Source organism: Bombyx mandarina, chromosome 05 (assembly GCF_030267445.1).
Source record: "Bombyx mandarina strain Sakado chromosome 05, ASM3026744v2".
NCBI classification, from domain to species: domain Eukaryota; kingdom Metazoa; phylum Arthropoda; class Insecta; order Lepidoptera; family Bombycidae; genus Bombyx; species Bombyx mandarina.
The window spans coordinates 13,135,969-13,150,052 of NC_143212.1; the positions used below are offsets into that span (position 1 = coordinate 13,135,969).

The 14,084-nt window shown below is 37.6% G+C and overlaps 1 protein-coding gene across 1 annotated transcript; it reads left to right on the plus strand.

The window, feature by feature from the left end:
* The first annotated feature begins 1,683 nt into the window (after nucleotides 1-1,683).
* On the plus strand, nucleotides 1,684-7,627 carry dmrt11E (doublesex-Mab related 11E). The gene is made up of 3 exons (XM_028178803.2): nucleotides 1,684-1,974; nucleotides 3,152-3,299; nucleotides 7,296-7,627. Exons 1-3 carry the CDS (start codon nucleotides 1,786-1,788, stop codon nucleotides 7,538-7,540), a joined length of 582 nt encoding a protein of 193 aa, XP_028034604.2. The 5' UTR covers nucleotides 1,684-1,785; the 3' UTR covers nucleotides 7,541-7,627.
* Nucleotides 7,628-14,084: the final 6,457 nt, after the last annotated feature.

The window sequence follows — 14,084 nt, forward strand, 5'->3', positions numbered from 1 at the left end:
TTAAAATAAGATTAGTATTGGTAATTAAAAGAGAAACAATATAAGTTAAATTAATCTGAAAAACATGAAACTGCTTCGTTAGGTAATAATTGTAACAAGATCGGGGTAGTGGACAGGGGTCGTCGCAACCGGATATCTTATTGGCAATCGCCAATCGGTGATTGGATTTGTATTAGTTTCTTTGATATCATTAGATATTCTTATGTCATTTAGTTTAATTCAGTCTAATAATCCTATAGTGCCTAATCCTAGAGACTTTTATGTAATTATAATTTGTACATTATTTAACCTATAATAATCCTAGAGACTTTTATGTAATTATAATTTGTACATTGTTTAACGTGGTAGATATGAGTCGTCTATTATCAAAGGTGGCAATCTGAGCATTTGGACAAAAAAATGTTATTGATATGTCAATACAGATTGATTTGAATATAATCGTCTCCTTCAAAGAATACGGTTCAAAACCTGCATTAAATAAAGGTTAATACTTAACCTGTTATTCATCTAAGATGTTCAGAAGAGTTTTGTGACTGCCAATGGAATACAAACTCAATAATTCGTTTTTCTGATTTACCAATAATTGTCCAAAAGTCACATTGCCGGCTTTGATAATAGTCGACTCATATATAAGCATACCCTGCATACCATTTGTTCACTGATGGATCACCGTTTTTTCGTACACTCCTACAGCCTCACTGTCCATTAGTACCTATGTGTAGGATGTAGTGATTGCCGCCAATCACACAGACAAATGAAATCGAATTCTCAATTACATTATAATAAGGGCTACCCTTCAAAGAGGAACTTAGAAATAGACAAGACGGTAATCCTATCTTGAGCTGGTACTGATGTTAATGCTGTGACGTTTTGGGAGAGCTGAGTTATTATCTACACTGATATTACTACAGATAAGTATAAATAATGGGTGATTAAGTTTAAAATATTATTAAGAACTACTACCCTTTATTTAAGAGTAGTAGATATCTAGTAGTAGTAGCTCGTGGTGGCATGACTAAATCTTTAATAGTTTAATATTTGGAAAGTTAAGATTAATTTCTTAGGTATATTGTGGTGGACGAAGGAGCTATCGTTAACCACAATATGATATGTTGGACATTCTACGAGGAGGATACTGCTTGCAAGTAAATTCAATACGTCATTTCTTGTTTATATAACAAAAAATATAACGATATTTAAGGGTAACAATCTAAACTGACTTAGCTTGTGTGCTATTCTAGCCTATAAAGTGCCTAGTATAAATCATCAAAATCTATCTCATTCCAAAGTTAGTCGGAAATTTTTTATCGCCTGCTTAAACTGATTACTAAGAATAATATTAATTATTTTAAAACATTTAGATTTTACAATTCTTAAATGTTAGAGAGTCAATAGTTTTCTAGTTAATACTCATAAAAACATTTCTTCTTTGACTGGCGACATCAAAAGCATAATCCACAATAGATATGTATAAAAAAACAGTTAAATTTGATCTCTCTTATGTATCACTTTACCATCCATGAAAAATATAACTTTTTCAATAGAAACTGTTATACTCGTGAAGCCGCGGTTGCCGCCCGCCCACATCGGTGTCCACCAATGGACGCACGGCTAGGGCGGAGCATTCCAGGCGTGAATTAAACTTTAAAACTTCTTGTTACACATTTATCCCATCAATCTCAGTAGGGATTTCAACGGGGGAACATGAGTGGAGCTGTCACGCTTGTAGTCCCCAATCATTGTGGCTGATTTATGTTTTGAATATCGAGAGACCGGACAATAGCGATGCAAAGTGAAATAAGTGAAAATAACAACAGCACTCGGAAGGCGCTGAGGACACCGAAATGCGCTCGTTGCCGGAATCACGGAGTAATCTCGTGTTTGAAAGGACACAAGCGGCTGTGTCGATGGCGGGATTGCCGTTGCCCTGGTTGTCTTCTGGTGCTAGAAAGACAGCGAGTCATGGCTGCTCAGGTTTGTATTTGAAAATATTGTATTACTCGTTTATGTTATGGAAAAATAGGAAGTATTTTTTTTACATTTTTCTAAATTTTAATACAGTAGTGAGGATATTCAGATGTTCTCGGAATGTAGCGTTCTTGGTCATTTTGATAATGGCTATTCGAAATAAACTAAATAATAAGCTAGAGTGTTTTCGAATTTTAATAAATAGGTACTTATATAATTTGATATTTTAATCCTGACAACTGTTCGGAAAAATAACCCAGCGTAATTTATGAGTGAAGCTAAGATACTTCTGAGATCCTTCTCGCATGAGGCGGGGAAGTTTGACCGACCAACGATCGACAAGTCTAGCTGCGAGGGCAGTTGATTGCTGTCAGGATAAACTCATAGCCTTCATCCTGCGGGTGTTATTACGTTTACTCGAGACGACGATAGATTTTAGTGCACATGCTCAAATTCTATCTTAGGGCAAGACGACAGAGGAAGGTCAATCTCAAGTACTTTAAAGCCTGCTTAAATTACATAATTAAAAATCCTAAATAATTTAATTTTTGAGCGAGTCTTACAAGCGTCGCAAAGCGTTAGATTTTAATTCTCCCCAAGACAATCTAGAAACCGCGGATAACTTCCTCTCCCTCGGACGTAGAGCACTGCAACGTCTTCTAACAAATACCATACCAAGGGCGGATCCAGCTTTAGCGCCAGGAGGGGGTCACATAGTCAAATTTTCGATGCGCTCGTTCCCAAACGCTTGCCATCATACAAAGTTATTATATTATATTAAATTAATTAAATATTGAAGGTATGTAGTTACATAAAATCTGTATAGTGACAAAATATAAAAATAAAATCATTATGTTCAATTAGTGGTTCACCTAAGTCCTGGAACCAGCTCAGGGGGGGGGGGGGTCATGACCCCATGACCCCCCCTCCCCCTGGATCCGCCGTTGTACCATACAATGACATATTATATACAAAAACTTTTCTTTATTTATTTCTGATGAAACAATAAATCGCAAAGTCCATTATTTCATTTCTTTTCTTGCTCCAAGTGTTCGCTTATGATCAGACAATTGCTTTTTTCTCACAACTGTTAATTTATAGTAAATATTATTACATCATAAATAAATCGAAAATTTGTTTTTATATCCTTCGTAGACTATTAAAGCTTTTCAATTCCATTCAGGTTGCGCTTAGGCGACAACAAGGGGCTGGTGGCCCAGAATCGCGCAATAGCGAGGCTGCGGCACTGGCAGCTCGCAAGCGTGCCTACCGTGCAAGGCTTCGTTGCATGCAGATGTCGAGGACATATACAGTACAACCCCCTAATTTCGGTAAGTACTATCCCTTTCATTGTTATCAGCCGAGTTGTGCAGTCGAATTTAAGGCCCACCTTATGTAAGATCGTCATCAACATTGGGACATCAGGTCGCTGTATTAACAACGGCCATTATATCCCTAAACCTTAAAGGCATTGTTTGTTTCATGACGGAAATAGATAGGACAATGCACTTATTATGCTAATCCGTGAACCCATAATACACTATTGCTACAACCATGACAAGTAAACTGAAATTAGGTAAGAAAATAAGGTGAGAGGTAGATAGGTAAAAACAGCAGAAGGTTGTTTGGCCAGTAGTAGAAACAACTTTAACTCCAGGTGTCGTTAATGTATAGGTGCCACCCGTACATCTGAACCTGTGATCATGATCCTTCGGCTTTTTTTTTAATTTTCAATTATCAAGACATTGGTAGTTAATGATTCTAATAGGCAAACGTAGTGCAGAAAGCCCTTAGGTTCGGTGTTGTGACGATTTATGTAGGGCAAGAGCTGGATGAGAGAAGCCGAGGATCGTTCTCAGTGGCGTGTAATTGGAGAGGCTTAGCTGTGGACTGCTATAGACTGATAATATATTATGATATGATCTTAATTATTATTATTTTTCCCTACCTATTCGCTGATAGCCTAAGAGGCTATTCCGGCTACGCCCGGACGAGTAGGTGAGCTCATGGGCTCAACCTGAGAGAATTTGCTAACAATAGCCATAGAAAAACAGTGCTTGCAGAATCTACCACCGAATCGGAATCGCGACCCACTGAGAAGATCCGGTGAGAAACTCAGTAGGCTGTGTCTATGGGTTAGTTCGCACGAGGCCTGAGATCGGTGCTTGAGGGTCCTAAAACCACCGAGAGTGAATCCGGGAAATCCGACGAGACATGTTTCGGACGACGCAGCCGCCGTCGCGACGGGCGGCTCTACGTTACCTCGTCGCGGTCGAATTATAATTTGTGTAATTACTGGTGGTAGGACCTCTTGAGTCCGCACGGGTAGGTACCATCGCCCTGCCTATTTCTGCCGTAAAGCAGTAATGCGTTTCGGTTTAAAGGGTAGGGCAGCCGTTGTAACTATACTGAAACCTTAGAACTTATATTTCAAGGTTGGTGGCGCATTTACGCTGTAGATGTCTATGGGCTCCGGTAACCACTTAGCACCAGGTGGGGCGTGAGCTCGTCCACAAAGATAAGCAATAAAAAATAAAAAATCTTAATGAAATGCAACTTCGATAAAGGCTGGAAAGCCGTTTTCAAATCACAATAGAATCAATTTTCGAGCCATACATTTCAACGTTTCTGTTTACTGTGGTCGAGTGCAAGGATATGGCATCGTCCACGCCACTCGGGCGCTTTGTTATTGTTGTAACCGAGCCGACACTGTCGAGTGTTTCGTTTCTCATCCGTGAAACGCTAAATGCGAATTAGCTGGATAAATATTTATTTAAGAACATCGAGAGTGAGTTAAATTTGTATATTTTGAAAATGAGAGTGGATTGTCAGTCTTCTTATTTCGAAAGGGATTTTGTTCAAATGCCTATAATAATAAGTTATGGGTTACAGCGTGGTATACTTCAGCTACTTAAGTAATAAATAGCCATTGTAGTTCAGTAATATTTAACAATGAAAAAAGGCTTTAAATATATTTTTGATTATATTTAAATAGGTTTCATCGGTAATTGTGGTATTTAAATTTATTCTCGTACGAGTTCACGGGCTCGATCTAAGAGAATTGCTAACACTAACTCTAGCAAGCGTAGTTCTTCGCTGAATCTACTACCAGTCTATTGGCTAGCTTGCACGTCGAACTCTTTCGACTCGATTCAACTCGATGAGTTCTACCAAAACAGTGACCGGTGCGTGGGGAGCCTAAAAGCACCGAGAGTGGATCCGGAGGATTCGATAAGACATACTTAGGACGACGGTGGCTTTGCGTTACCCCGTCGTCTGGGTTGGTTATGAAACGACCGCACACAATGCACGTTTGTTCGAATCCCGAAACTCGCACGCACACACACACGTATAACATAGAAAGAGACAGAGTGATGGAGAAATAAAGTTGTTTAAAGGGAATATACCGCCTAACGCTAATTCATTACGAGATTATTACTAGTTAATTACTACTACTATCCACCTTCGTCACAAAATTGATTAATTTTCGGTTGTTCTCTAATTGCCATCATCATATAAATAAAATGTAGAAAAGCTTAAGTTTTAAATGCTAACATGAAACTATAACCCAATTGTTACACTATTGCATTCATTAGTGGGGACCGGGACGGATTTATTTGTCCATTTTAGTAAAAAATCGTTATAATCAGGAAACGGGAGCATCAATTCGTGAATGTGGAATATAAAACGCGGTCACTAATCTGGAACCGATTCATACCAAGTAAAAAAGCCGAATGAAAATAATTTTATTCAATTAAATATTTGTACAGTACCATTGTAGCATTTTTTTATTATCATGCGACGTTTTTACGATGAAAATACACTTTCGTAAACTACATACTTGGAATGTCTCACAAGCAAAAAAAAATAGAGCACTACCGGCGCGACGCAATAAAATCTGAATGTCTGTTGAAAATGTCACCGCTTCATTACAGAACAAAAGCAGTCATCCAACACTCAGTAACATTTCACTGTCTATTAAAACATAAAAAAAGACTAAAATTTCTTTCAACTATTTTTACGGCCACTAAAAAAGTGTGAAGATTGTTTTACAACAGAACGTAGAGGCGGCTCTTTGTGCAAGTGTCGGGTTACAGCGATATTGTTGACTGTAAACATGTCTTTCCGTCCTGCTGAGTGATAGCACAGCGGGTGCCAAACGCCATTCATACTACTAATTTTTTGTTGGCAATGACACAACAATAATCCCTATTTAAAATAATGATATTTTACTAACATCACTTAAACAGACTATCGAACAACGATTCGAAATTCGGTCAAGTGCAGTCATGCAAGAATCATAAGAATAAACACAAACGTCAAAAACTGTTTTTAGATATCAGATATATCTAATATTTAACATTATAAATCACTAGTAACTTAGATTAGCCTATTGGGTATTATACTTGCCTAGTAATATTTTTTTACAATTTATTAGTAATTGTTAACAATTGGTGTTATATGGGATAAAATTACTTTTTTATGTTTTTTTATTTTTAATCATATTACGTATTTTATTATCTTTTTTACACACCGTAACTATTCGCATTCGAATCGGAGAACATGATTGTTTGACGGTAGAAATAGACAGAACAGTGGTTCAAGCCATAGCGGGCTTACATCACGCTGTCACAAGATTTTACTGGTGGTAGGACCTCTTGTGAGTCCGCGCGGGTGGGTACCACCGCCCCGCCTATTTCTGCCGTGAAGCAGTAATGCGTTTCGGTTTGAAGGGTGGGGCAGCCGTTGTAACTATACTTGAGACCTTAGAACTTATATCTCAAGGTGGGTGGCGCATTTACGTTGTGGATGTCTATGAGCTCCAGTAACCACTTAACACCAGGTGGGCTGTGAGCTCGTCCACCCATCTAAGCAATAAAAAAAAAGTCATGGCACATTTTCATCAATAAAATATATTCTTGCCTGCTTCTCAATCGGACCTTGACGTGGTATTAAAATCGATGTTTAAGCCATTTCGCGACGCTAACTTTAAACACAACGCAAACAATTCCACTTTGAATTTGTTATTCAATGGATAAAAAGATTTGATTTTATATCCTACTTTCGTTCACTAATTCATTTATGAGCAAAATTTATCTGCACTAAGTTTTAGCATTTAACTAACTTTAAATTAAAAAAAACTTTCAGAAGACTACTAGTTTGATGAGTATATTACATTAATATTATTTATTATCTATCATTATAACTGTCTATACATTTTTTTTGTTATTCCCACTAACAAACAAATTTTTATTTAAACAAACTGATAAAGACTTATAAAGGGTATAATTGTTACATATATTCTTCTATATTTTTTATTGAAATAGGAGGCAACGAGATACTATTTCCAAACGACCCTGCGTGGAATGAGCGAGTACGTCGGCGCAAGGCTTTCGCAGACGCCGAACTGGAGCGCGGTGTCGGGGGTACGAACATGGCGGCACCTCCCGCGGCGCTGCTCTGCAGGAACCTCCTAGCGGCTCTCCTCACGACCTATCAACCGGCAGTCCAGGTTCCGCCGCAACGACAGAAGCTATCATTCTCCATAGAATCCATTATTGGAGTGCAATAGACTGATAAATATGTCTAAAGTTTAGAGAGAACAATGTAACTTTTTGATTGTATCATTGTGACTATATAGATATATTTACAAAAATTCAAAACTATCCATTCTATTTTGAATAGTAATAATCAATATTTAAAAGGGTTAATACACAGCAGTTATGTACCAATTTGTCTTCTGTTTGTCAACTAATTTCCTTTTTATTTTTTTCTGATTAGCAGCTATTGTCAAGCTTTAGTGTTATTACAATAATATTTTTTTTGTCTGAAAACCAAAAGGGAAAATGTAGTACATACGTTAAATCAATCAAGCTTCGTATTTCTATGGTTATGATCTAATTTCGATTATTTCGATATAGGCGAGCACTAGTAATAATAACATAGCTATTTATTCAAAACATATATTATAAAGATTAAAGCAAGAAAATAAAGAAAAATATCGAGACTAAAAAGATTACTGGCTCAGAAATATGCCAAACAGTAACGAATCAATCGCTACTGCGGCGCTATCTACCGCCGGCCGGCGCTCGCAAAGCAACGTACGCACAAATATCGGACTATTTCGCTATTCGTTTTACAGTATAGCACTAATAGTGACATATCTTACTGGTGGTAGGACCTCTTGTGAGTCCGCGCGGGTGGGTACCACCGCCCTGCCTATTTCTGCCGTGAAGCAGTAATGCGTTTCGGTTTGAAGGGTGGGGCAGCCGTTTTAACTATACTGAGATCTTAGAACTTATATTTCAAGATGGGTGGCGCATTTACGTTGTAGATGTCTATGGGCTCCAGTAACCACTTAACACCAGGTGGGCTGCGAGCTCGTCCAGCCGTTTAAGCAATAAATAAAAAAAATCTTCCGGAATCCCCAAGGGACTCTGCAAGTGGATCGCTAGTTTTCTGGATAAACGAAGCATCACGGTCGTCGTAGATGGCTACTGCTCCGATACCATCACCATCAATGCTGGCGTTCCACAAGGTTCGCTGTTCTCCCGCACGCCTTTCATCCTGCAGACCTATTAGATTATCTATTGATGGTATGCATTGGTATGCCGTTAGCAGTACGGAGGCTGCGCGGTATATCGACAATCAGTCTCTCTCGGAGCGTGGTGCAGAATGGACGATCAACTTGTATCTGAAGTGAATAGCTCTCTGGAGCGAGTTTGCGAGTGTGGTAAATTGAATTCAGTTCATTTCAACCCATTAGTCACAAGTTCGGACATTCATTGTGAAGGACCCTTTTGTCGGCACGGCGCAGTCCCAAAGTGTATTCCTGCAACCTTCCATAAGTATTGGAATACTGGGTCCGATGTTTCGAGCGATGTTTAATATCAGAGTCATTTGGAGGGCACTTATCCGACCGCGACGGGGCAACACAAAGCCGCCGTCGCCTAAAACATGTCTTGTCCCGTCCCCCGGATTCACTCTCGGTGCTTTTAAGACTCTCAAGCATCGGTCACCGTCCTCGTCGAACTCGTCGATTGCGACGAGCGAACTAGCCCATAGACACAATCCACTGAGTTTCTCACCGGATCTTCTCAGTGGGTCGCGATTCCGATCCGGTGGTAGATTCTGCGAAACACTGCTCTTGCTAGGGTTAGTGTTAGCAAATTCTCTCAAGTTGTGCCCGTGAGCTCACTTACCCGTCCGGGCGTAGCTGGAATAGCCTCTTAGCTCTACCAACGAATAGGTAGGTCGGAGAAAAAAAATTGGAGGGCAAAGTGAAGTTGGCGTCAAGGATACTGAGAATCCTGAATAGAGCGAAGCGGTATTTCACGCCTATACAAAATAGTTTTGCTTAACAAAGCACAAATCCGGACTCGCTCTTACTCCCTCGCTCAAGGCCGGGGCTCCTGAATATCAGCTACTTCCATTTAATTCCATATAAGAGGGCCGTTCGGACTGTCGATAATTCCATTGTCACGAATCGTTTGAAACCTCTGGGTCTACGTAGGTTAGGTTCTCTCTCTATTTTCTACCATTTGTTACATGGTGGTTCATTCACGGTGAGTTTCCAGAGATGTTTTTTGCTACGTACCATCCGGCTCAGAAATGAATTCACCTCCAGCGTTTCCCGAGCGCTATGGACATGTCCTACTTCAATCAAGGTTTACGAAGATTAATCAACTGTGGACAGCGGCTTGGCTCTGCTCTTGTCATTGCTGACGCCCATCAACGACAGTAACCATTCACCATTAGTTGGCCCATGAGTTACCTAAAGGGTAACAAAAAAAAAAAAAAATTTCAAGTCAGTTACATAGCTTGGAAGATTAATAAATAATACCTATAGGTTCTCGACTTGGTATACCGTCCTAAGAGTCGCCATCTTGTTCATTATCATTTTAAGGATTCACTTTGAAAACGAATAATAAATAAAAGTCTCTGTAGAACAATGAGTAGTTTATTAACGAAACATAGTTTTGTTAATTATTTCTATTGTGAGGTCATTTTAATACACTCTCCTTTAAACTTTTACAAACAATGTGGTCTCATGTCTATTATTAAAGTACTAATATAGAGATTATTGAAAACGCTAGTTCGCAAAATGATCCCTCAAATATTTGCGTTTGAACAAATTAGCTCTCACATGTTTTTAAATAAGGTAAAAGTACCAACTTAGAAACAATCGAATACGAACTAAAATGAATCGTTTCATAACAATCTATATGGTTCTCAAAGGCAAATTCACGTGGAGATTAGCCACCAAAAAGCCAATATATTATTTAGACTATAAGCCTGCCGCTTAACTGAGTTGTCTCTAGAGTTAAAGTGCAATCCGGGAAGGGTCTAAAAATACTAGAAGAGTCCTCAATTGTCATCCGAAGTCAAACATACAATACATAACATTCGGTTTGAAGGGTGGGGCAACCGTTCTATACTGACCTTAAAACTAATATCTCAAGGTGGGTGGCGGCATTTACGTTGTAGATGTCTATGGGTTATGGTAACCACTCATCACTAGGTGAGCTGTGAGCTCGTTCACCCATCCAAACAATAACATAATAATAAATAAATAGTAATTTACGAACTGTACTTTTCTGTACAGTAGCTTATTTGTCATCCTTTTCCGAATTTTCGATACATAAACATAAAAATATATTAAAGCGTAGTATGACTTACGAAGAGGTTAAATAAATACATTCGTCGTAAATAAACATGAACAAAACCGGACGATGGCAACTAAACAAAACATTGAGACAAACAGGTATTACGAATATCGAATAATTTCAATAATAATTTTTCAATAGTTTGCATATTAATTCAATTTTACTTTCATCATAACATAAAATCGATTGAGTTTATTAAAATATTGACTACCGTCAGAATAATCAGTTGTGGAGCGTTTTCATTTACAGTTTTACGTTCAACAAGAATGGGGCGGTTTTATTAATAAAGAAATATTCACGAGTTAGAAAAGCTGATTATGTTCTCTCACATTGCACAATATACATATTATAATCGGGACTATTAAATAAGTATTATTTTCGATCTCAAATCAAATATTTTGGACTGGTTTTGTGGTATGTTTCATTTCTCAGTTAATAATAATATTTATGGTAAAAGCTCTTATTCGCGGGTCTATGTTCCGTGAACATGCCGCAAATACAGAAACTGAATAAGGGAAAGGGAAAGCGCGTTCACAAGGGATATTCGGTTGGATACCTACATATTGGAATCCTTTTTTTTATTGTCCTTGTAGGCAAACGAGCATACGACCCACCTGATGGTGAGTGGTTACCGTCGCCCATGGACTTCAGCAATGCCAGGGGCAGAGCCAAGCCGCTGCCTTCCCATATGTATGTTTCAATGTATAGGTATGTACCGATGTACTAATTAAATCTGCGAATAAAGAAATTTATCGCGAATAAAGGAGCTTTTGCTCTATTAACAATTTTGACGTAGACGGCTCCGTCGAATCTCGGGTCAGCTACAATATACTACTATACAACATTACATACTGTTCCACTTTTATGTATTTTTGAGAAATTTAAATAAATGTAACATAGATTAGAAACTAATGTTACAATATTGAGCAAATAGGTTTCGTTTAAACTAAAATTATATTTGTATTTAAATGTACCAAAACTTACTGTTACCGCGGAGTCATCTCAGAAAGCAACTCAATCAATCGGTAGGCCTATATGTGTGAGTAGCCAAATGTCGAGCGCGAATACAACAATTACTGTCACGTGTACTCAATAACATAAACGAACATTTTACATTAGAAACATTTTTATTTGTATTTATTTTCATGTTATATATACATACGATTGAATTTATGAAAAATCTTACGGCGTGTCACATAGTGAAACTAATAAGGTCACAACAACATTTTGCGGGTTCAATACGTTCATTGGTACAAATGAGTCGTCTATTATCAAAGGTGGCAATCTGTGCATTTGGACAAAAAAATGTTATTGATATGTCAATACAGATTGATTTGAATATAATTGTCTCCTTCAAAGAATACGGTTCAAAACCTGCATTAAATAAAGGTTAATACTTAACCTGTTATCTATCTAAGATGTCGTTCAGAACAGTTTTGTGACTGCCAATGGAATACAAAGTCAATAATTCTTTTTTCTGATTTACCAATAATTGTCCAAAAGTCACATTGCCGGCTTTGATAATAGTCGACTTAAATACGATATGGTTTGATGAAGGTAAAATATTACGAAACTCATTCGGGTCATGTACAGAGTACATGTGGTCACACAGCCGAAAGCATCGAGAGATGTTCAAAAAATAATTCCTTGTCATTTGAAAACCATATCGTTTTCAATTCCACATAGTCTCAAACTGTGAGAGCTCTATATATATATATTTTAAGTAACACTAACTAGGTGGTATAAAATATTTCTTTTAAACGTTTTCAACGTTCGCCACTTCAATGTAACATTGAGAAAAACATAATACACAGAATGAAGTAATGATGTGATTTATAAAGTATAACTACATTTTTTTTTTATATAAATAAATAATATTATGCGTCTGTATAATCAGATAAACTCATGTTTCATTAAAAAATATAACTATTAAAAAATAATAAACAATATAAGGATGTTTTATTGCCAAATATCATTACAGGTTTTCATTGGTGACATGCCAACACTGGACTGTATATACTGTGGATTATTTATTTTGTAATCTGTAATATAAATATATTTATATCATAATTTAAATAAAAATAGCATACATTTGAATTAAACATACCGATCAGCAATAATAAATATATAATGCAATTTTAAACATTAATAATACATAATAAAATATCATTAACATTTTGTGAAGGCATATCAACAACGCGGTTTACATTATATTGCATGTTTACATATTTCACATATACTTTAATAATATGCACAACACAAAATCGAAGTACTACGCGCGACGCAAAGTTCAATTATATCGACATTATACATCACAAAAATCGTTCACACGACAAGACTACATATAATTATAAGATTTCAATAACATATTTTTATGCCTCAAGGAAGGGAGTGCCCCACGATGCCGCCTCAACCACTCAATCATGCAGCCACTTATTAAAACTATTATCACTGTTTCTTTTCAGAGAAAAAAAAACCTATTTTTTTTTTATCGCGACGATAAAAACCAACTAAGCCTTACTATAAAAATTACGAGCAAACCCGTAATACTTTGTAAAAATCGATTCTACTTAAAAAATAAACAATGTATCTCAAATTTATATTTAAAAAAAGAATAATAATATATAATACGCATCACTATTTTTATTCGATATGCCGCAGGGCGTACCGAGAAGCCGGAGTGACGACCGCGACGTCTCCGCGCGGCCTCGTTGGCACGTGACAAGGAACGGGACTAGACAGGACTCGGGATAGGAACTGCGGGGGATTTCAAAGGACCGGGGCCGCGCACAGCTCGCAACGAGTGTGCTCTACGATCTATAGCGCCCTTTAAACGATCAAATTGTTTGTCATCGGTCGCGTTTCCGATCCGGTGGTAGATTCTGCGAAGCACTGCTCTTGCTAGGTTTGAGCCCCGTGATCTCACCTACACACGTTAGGGTGAAGCTGAAATAGCCTCTCAAGGCTATCAGCATAGGCAGGAAGAAAAAACGTTTGTCAAGTTTTACGTGTTTGTCAAATTATTTGACAGTGTGCAGCTTTGTTTGACGCATTTGTCAGTCAACGTGTTTGATGGAAATCTTGATTGACGGCGTGTTTGACAAACAAGTTTGAACGTGTATTGGGGGTGTTGTCAAACAAGATTTTCGTTGTTTCTCAACACGACATCTTGTTGTTACGGCAAGGAGAAAACCGAATCTACCGGCAAGTTAACAAACTTGTTTGATGAAAACGTAAAGTTTGATAAACAAATTTGATCGTTTACAGGCCGCTTATGGAGATGTTGAGAATTCTTCGAAATAATACTAAACTAATACGACTAATCTACTAATAAATCTGCTATGGGAGGTTACTTACAGCACGAAAAACCATACCAGGTGGTATCGGTGTCTATAGTATGCATTCTGATGGTGATATTTGACATGATAATGAAATGTCCACATAAGACTA

What these genes read in the sequence shown, in the direction of transcription:
- dmrt11E (XM_028178803.2), top strand. Translation starts at nt 1,786, where the DNA reads ATGCAAAGTGAAATAAGTGAAAATAACAACAGCACTCGGAAGGCGCTG. An exon ending in AGCGAGTCATGGCTGCTCAG is followed by an intron (nt 1,975 to 3,151) that starts GTTTGTATTTGA and finishes AATTCCATTCAG; the next exon opens with GTTGCGCTTAGGCGACAACA. An exon ending in AGTACAACCCCCTAATTTCG is followed by an intron (nt 3,300 to 7,295) that starts GTAAGTACTATC and finishes TTATTGAAATAG; the next exon opens with GAGGCAACGAGATACTATTT.